Source organism: Triplophysa rosa, linkage group LG8 (assembly GCF_024868665.1).
Source record: "Triplophysa rosa linkage group LG8, Trosa_1v2, whole genome shotgun sequence".
Lineage (NCBI taxonomy): Eukaryota > Metazoa > Chordata > Actinopteri > Cypriniformes > Nemacheilidae > Triplophysa > Triplophysa rosa.
In genome coordinates, this window is record NC_079897.1 from 1416034 (window position 1) to 1423403 (window position 7370).

General features: G+C 37.9%; 1 protein-coding gene across 1 annotated transcript; it reads left to right on the forward strand.

Annotated features, from left to right (window-relative positions):
• The first annotated feature begins 3259 nt into the window (after window positions 1-3259).
• LOC130557865 (leukocyte elastase inhibitor-like) lies at window positions 3260-6578 on the forward strand. The gene is made up of 8 exons (XM_057339970.1): window positions 3260-3367; window positions 3640-3816; window positions 4762-4923; window positions 5165-5323; window positions 5413-5530; window positions 5606-5748; window positions 5841-6008; window positions 6083-6578. The coding sequence occupies exons 2-8, from the start codon at window positions 3649-3651 to the stop codon at window positions 6485-6487; spliced, it is 1323 nt and encodes a 440-aa protein (XP_057195953.1). The 5' UTR covers window positions 3260-3367; window positions 3640-3648; the 3' UTR covers window positions 6488-6578.
• Window positions 6579-7370: the final 792 nt, after the last annotated feature.

The window sequence follows — 7370 nt, forward strand, 5'->3', positions numbered from 1 at the left end:
GAGTTGAGTGTACTGTTATACACTTACGAAACAGATTTGTTTACTAACAAATTAAACAAACTGTATTTCCATCTGCTCATATAGTAGTGCATTTCACTTTCATTTGATTTTCATTGTTCACGCAGTGAATTTAATATCCATGTGTATCAGGGAAGATCAATGACTTGCTGGCACCAGGGATCGTCAATGATCTAACGCGTTTGGTCTTGATCAATGCCATCTACCTGAAGGCCGATTGGGAGAATGATGATCGTCCTTCCAAATGAGATTGAGGACGACACCACTGGCCTTCAGAAGGTGAGACAGGAGAGTTTTGATCTGTGCTCTTTCACAAATAACACCATTAAGGTATGATTGATTCATCACATTTCACAAAACACATCTCCGGGCATGCAGTATTATTAAATGCACACCACAGAAAGAGTGTACTACAGATGTAGTAAATTATTTGAGTTGGAGTCATCATGACTAAGCTAAGCAGCCCAGTGCAGTTTTTTAAGACTCGCTCGAACACCTTCGCTCACAACAAACCTGTGGAAACACAAACGCTTTTTTGTAGTTTGGTTCAGAGGTGCGAGGAAAACAAAGATGCTTAAACAAACAGATCACGTTGGCCCTGTTGAAACAACGACCAGACGTGATTTGAAATTCACAGACGTAAAAACCTCTCGTGATTATGTGAGCGGGAAACATGTTTGACCCTCAGGGCTGCCATTGAGGTTCGAATGATTCATAAAAGTCTGTATAGGTCAAATACATATTTTTTAATACTGATATAAAGAAAGTGTGAATAAGAAAAGCTATATTTTTACTTGCTTTGTTTGGTCATGTCATGATCCTATAAAATAACTTATAAATACAGTCATGTGTTGCAGCGGCGTAGCCAGAACTTTTTTTTAGAGGTGGCCAGGTGGACCCTGTGATTTTATTAGGGTGAACAAAAATCCTTACAGACAGAAATTCTACTGTGATTTACACCAATTCTTCATTACACATAGTTTGCTGGTCAAAATCATGCACAAAGAACGTAAAGTAAACAATTTATTTGCAATGCTTTCATGTGCTAACATTATTTTAAAATAATTTGCTAGCTATCATTTGCAGTAAGTTAGCTTTTTTTATAGAAAATAAACACTGCAGTACCCCAACTTAAACTTTCGTGAAAATGTAATTAATGAATGAAATCCAGTTAAACAAGACTGATTTTACAAACCCACTTTGAACAAACCCACAAGCCTTCACCTGCTGCTGGTGAGTCAGGAGATGGATTTGGCATAAATAAAGGTTGTCGTTTTTACCCGGTGTGTAGTTTAAAACACATTGCTTCATTTTAGCAGACTGATCATGACATATTGTACTTACAGGAAGCAACAAGATTGTTCATACTTCATACAGAAAACAATGTAACACCCAGATAACATCTCTGTTGTCAAGCATGAACATGACAACATCACACTTTCACACTCGAGTATTCTTCATCCTGGTCATTACTGAGTTTCACTTCAGAACACAAAAGAAGATATTTTGAAGAATGTTGATAATCAAACAACATTGAACCCCATTGACTTCCATTGTAGGGACAAAAAACCACTGAGACATTTCTCAAAATATATTCTTTTCTGTTTCTTTTGAATTATAAGATGAGGTGACGAGCTTTAAAGTTTTTGCATTCCATTTGACTTTTTTTCCCCAAAAAGTCAAAATGTACACAGCGTGAAGAAAAATACATCACATACTGTAAATCATTTCTCGCAGAATATACGAACATGTCAATTCCAAGGCAACGACACCTAGAGGACTTGGCTTTCCTCTGCATATTATTTTAAACAACACCAGTTTTACCGTTTTTCCTCATTGGACGTTAGCGTATGTCTCACAATTCTAAGAAAAGAAATCAGAATTGTGAGATATACTGTATACTCACAATTGTGAGGAAAAAGTCAAAACTGTCAGACAAGATGTCACAATTACCTAAAGAAATGACTTAAACAAGAAACTCACAAACAACTATCACAAAACAACTGTCGTTGATCATTCAGGTAAAGACAGATAATAAAGATTCAAGGGTATGTACAGTATGTACATTTTTTAATGTGGCAATTTGTAAATATTAAGTCATTTTGTCTTGTGGAGTATATGTAAACTTCTATTATGTGAAATAGCTTATTCAGGACAGTACTAAATAAAATTACCACACCATTTCTATGAAACCAGATCCCTCTTATTTTATTAAAATTATTCCAATTTTCCATATTCGGCAAGAAGTATGAAACTTATGAGCATAGCTGTAGTTCAGGATGCTTTTGCAGATGGTCAGAGTCAGAGAATCACAGATCACTGTTTACATGAATTACCCGTTACAGTTTATAATAATGTTTAAATGACATTAAAATTCAAAGTAATCACTTTGGGTATCTAAAATACGTTTGGGATGTAACTGTAATTTGATTACAGCCCATTTAAAAGTAACTGTAATGAAAGACAGCTACTCGAATTTTGTATTTTAAATACGTAACTAAGTTTCATGTATTTGGTTACTCCTCAGCCCTGGATATAAAGAACACCAAATGTGCAGTTATTGGAACACTTTCTAGAAAATGCCTTCACAAAGCTGACGGTTTGTCACACTGTAACTCCTGTGCAGTATTTCCCATCATCTATTTTCTTAGTTGAAACCAGTAATCTATAACATATATCATATAAATAACATTTTGTTAAGACCATATTAATAGGAGCCCCGATAGCAGGAGAGCGTGTGAAAGCCATTGAATCATTTGTTAATGTTAATGCATGATAATATTTCCTGTGGCTCAGTGGTTAGAGCGTGGCGCTAGCAACGCCAAGGTCATGGGTTCGGTCCAAGGGATTGCACGTGCTCCGAAACAAATGCACAGTATAATGCAATGTAAGTCACGTTGGATAAATGCGTCTACCAAATGCATAAATGTAAATATCACTTTTGCACCCGCAAACAATGTTGAAAAATGTTTGAAATTTCAACAAATCACCATTTTTGTGAAAATGCTGTATTGGCTACTATAAATGTTTTAAAAGAGTTGTACCTTAACATAGTACAACATGAAATATAGATTTACATATTTACTGAGTGCCACAGTGTGACATTTCTAAGAGCGTGTGCTGTCTTCTCCTGCCCCGACCCTTAGTGCCCTTTTTTTTGTTCCGGGCACTGCCCCTCAAAATGTCTGTGCACGGCCCTGCATGAATCAGTTTTCCCGTTGTCATACGTCAACATTCCTCTTTCACGAGGTTGGGCGTTTCAGGGCGAGGCGTCATTCTTTAAAACAACACCAACCCAAAACATTTCATTCAGTTGTGACACACAGGAGAACTTCAGAGTATTTTATAGGTAAAGCTTTTGTTTCATTCATCTCTTGGCTACATTTGACACTGTTTCGTAATGTAATATCATTTATTGATTGTAATACAGCTAATAGAAGTAACATATTTCTGCAAAGATATGTCTAACAGTAACTATAATGTGAGACTAAATTGACACTGTGATTTTATTTCGTACCAAAATACATTTTTTGTTTATTTTTCTACTGAACTTATATGCATCTATTGGTTATTTGCAGTGAATCGTTTTTGTATGATTAATCTCTCTTTTTCTTCGCTCAGGTTGTGAAAATGGAGTCCTTGTCTGCAGCAAACACAGAATTCTCTCTCAATCTGTTCAAGAAGATCGGTGAGAAGGGAAAAGGAACGAATGTCTTCTACTCTCCTCTCAGCATCTCTTCCGCTCTGGCTATGGTGTCACTCGGTGCCAAAGGAAACACGCAAGCTCAGATGTTACAGGTGATGTCATGTAGTCCGGCTTTCTTTCTTTAACGTGCAGAATTGTTGGGCGTGACAAGAATCTTTTCTTGCTTAGAATAGTAGTACAGCTTGATTTCTCTTCATTATGTAACCGTGACTGGGTGGGCCGGGGTTTGGAACAGGAATAGGTGTAGATGACAACTGATATTGTGGACATATTTAATGTTTGATTGCGTTTAATGGCAAGTTTTTAGAACGAATTGTTTTGCAGCTTAGTTTTAATAAAAAGTCTTTACCGTATGCTTCCAAAGCACAATAAATTCTCTTTCCTTAAACATAATGAACAATCCTCTCATGATATGAGCCCCACAAACAAGCAAACCTTACAAACGTGTCAGTGCAGTATTTGCCTGTTATTGACCATGAGGTAATGTTTGAATAAAGTTTGTGCATGTTCAGACGCAACTTGGGTTGGGTCATGTTATGGTTTTAGTAAAGCGTGCAAACTGAAATCCCTAATTCTGCAGTCTAAAGGCCTGTCCACACCGGTACGATAATCGCACGCGCTTATCGCCAGCGGTTTTCGGCGTTCATACCCAAATGATTTTCACGGCCGATGAGCCGAGTGAACGTGCAAATTCACTCCCTGACATACACCCCGGTACACAAGGTGGCGCTGCGTCTCGTTTCGGAATGCTGCGTCCTCCGGAGGTGTCATTTGAAGCCTGCTACGTCGCCAAGGCGCGATTATCGTCCCGGTGTGGACAAGCCCTTAATGTCTTAAATCTGAAGTGTTTACATGCAGGTGGTCACAGCTAGCTGAAAAATAAAAAAATCCTCATCACCTTATGTCTCATTTCTATTATATTTGAGTTGAATCTCGAGCTCTCTATTATGAAACAACTTTTACATTCAATTCTATTCTGTTTTGTTATATTTGTATATAAGTTGTAGTTATTTATTTTTCCACCAATTCTGCTTTAGGTTCTGTGTCTTAACAAACTTGTTAAAGCTGACGGCGCAACGCCTGGACCATCAGCTCAACAGCCGAGCCCGAAACCCCAGACAGCCGTCAGCAGCAAGGGTCAATCTCAACCGCCAATGATGCAACAGACCCAGAAATCACTGATACCTGACTTCCTCAAGGTTCATATATATATATACTGTATATATATATTCATATATAATAACCTCATGTTTCTGGTTCTCGTAAACATACAAAGAGAAAGTGTATGTGTGTGTTTTGAAGGCAAAGATATGCTTACAAATATGTAGCTGAATGTGAAGATTTTGTGTTGTGATCATTGTGTTGTTTTGTTTGTATTTACTGTGGAAGCTAGGTGAGATCTGTTTTGTATCACTGTGTTTTTATGTTGTTACTCTCAAGTCGAAATTTCCTGCTCAGCCAAAACCCGGAAGCAAAAGTGAAGATCTTATTCATTCCAGCTTCAGCAAGCTCATGAGTGAGTTGAACAAACCAGGAGTCCCATATATGTTGAGTCTTGCCAATCGTCTCTACGGAGAGAAATCCTACCAGTTTATTGACGTGAGAGCGGTTGATTCATTCACTCAAATCAATTCTGGACATGTTCTTAGCTCTAACGTGACTTTCGCCTCAAATGATTTTTGTTCTAGAAATTCATTAGCGACTCGCAAAAATACTACCAGGCCAGACTGGAGCCTGTGGACTTTAAACAAAACGCAGAAGCGGCACGAGTCAACGTCAACAAGTGGGTGGAGAAGACGACGCAAGGTAAAACCAGGGTGAATTCTTCAATTGTGCTGTGTAAGTGTCTTGAATTGGCTTTAACTTATGTACTTTTATCAGGAAAGATCAAGGATTTGCTGAAACCCGGGGTCCTCGATAATATGACGCGTTTGGTCTTGGTGAACGCCATCTACTTCAAGGGCAACTGGGAGAAAAAATTCTTAAAGGAAGCCACTGTTGAGCAGCAGTTTAGACTTAGCAAGGTGACATTACATGTTCTTCTTGTGTTCTTTATATCAAGTTCAATATTATGAGATACGAGGGATTATAACATGTTCTCATTGATGATTGGCAGAATGAAACGAAGAAGGTGAAGATGATGAACCAGAAGTCAAAGTTTCCTCTGACCTTCATCCCAGAGGTGAACAGTCAGATCCTGGAGCTGCCGTATGTCGGGAAGAATCTGAGTATGCTGATCGTCCTTCCAAATGAGATTGAGGACGACACCACTGGCCTTCAGAAGGTGAGACAGGAGTTTGCTCGTTCAAAAATGATCATTCGCAAATCGACAGACACTAACTTGATTCTCTTATCCAGCTGGAGAAAACACTGACCTATGAGAAGCTCACGGACTGGACCAAACCCGACAACATGAGCGTACAAGAGGTTCAGATATCTCTGCCCAAATTCAAGCTGGAGGAAACGTACGACATGAAGAGTCTTCTGGAGAGCCTGGGAATGGTGGATGCTTTTGATGTGGGGAAGGCAAACTTCTCGGGCATGTCCGCCAGCGACGATCTGGTTCTGTCTAAAGTGATTCATAAATCTTTCGTTGAAGTCAATGAAGAAGGAACAGAAGCAGCGGCGGCTACTGCGGCCGTTATAATGACCAGAAGTGTAATGATTCCTCTGTTTTTTAACGCTGATCATCCGTTCCTGTTCTTCATTCGACACAATCCCACCAAGAGCATTCTGTTTTATGGACGCTTTTGCTCTCCATGAGCTGTGTCATTCTGTTCCTAAAAGAGTGTTTATTTTTGCTTGTGCTTTTCCTGTGTTAAAAAAGATCAATTAAATTGTTCTGGAAAAACTTCTCACCATCTTTTGTAGAAATGCGTACAAGATTCCTTGAAGCAACTTTCAAAACGCAAAAAGTATTCGTAAAATGTAAATAAAAGCGTTTTTAAAGGAGAAGGAATGTTGAGGGTGGAAATATTAGTATATTAGTATAAATATTAGTATATTATACTATAATATATATAGTATAGTATATTAGTATATATTAATAGTATATTATATATAATATAGTATATTAGTATATATTCAATATTAGTATAAATATTTCATATTGTTTTAACTAGTAAGCACTGATATATTTGATTTATTTTTCGGATTAAGCAGTAATTCTGCATCGCGTGTTACACACATCCACCACTAGATGGCGATTAAGCTTCTTGTCTTCCTGACATGTTCATTGTTCTTTTAATCAGTATACTCGCAGACATACATGCCCTGCGTCCGAAATCGCCTTCTTCCATACTATATAGTAGGCGAAAATGAGTATGAGTCATGAGTAGTGTGTCCGAAACCTCAGTATGCACAAAACAGTAGACGAGAAATACCCGGATGGTCTACAAAGTATAGAAGTGGATTATGTGGGCTATAATGACATAGCCTACAGGTCAATGGGGAGCTGTGTTTCCAACATTTACATCGGTTGAGAAATGTAAAAAAATGTTATTGTGCTTTTTATCCAGAAAAAAAGCTGGTTGGGTGAAATATAAACAAACCCAACCATTCATTTAGAAAATGTCTCAACGTCTCAATCTGACTCAAACTTGTTCACAGATGAAGTTTTGTTATATACCTGTATATTTTATTTTCT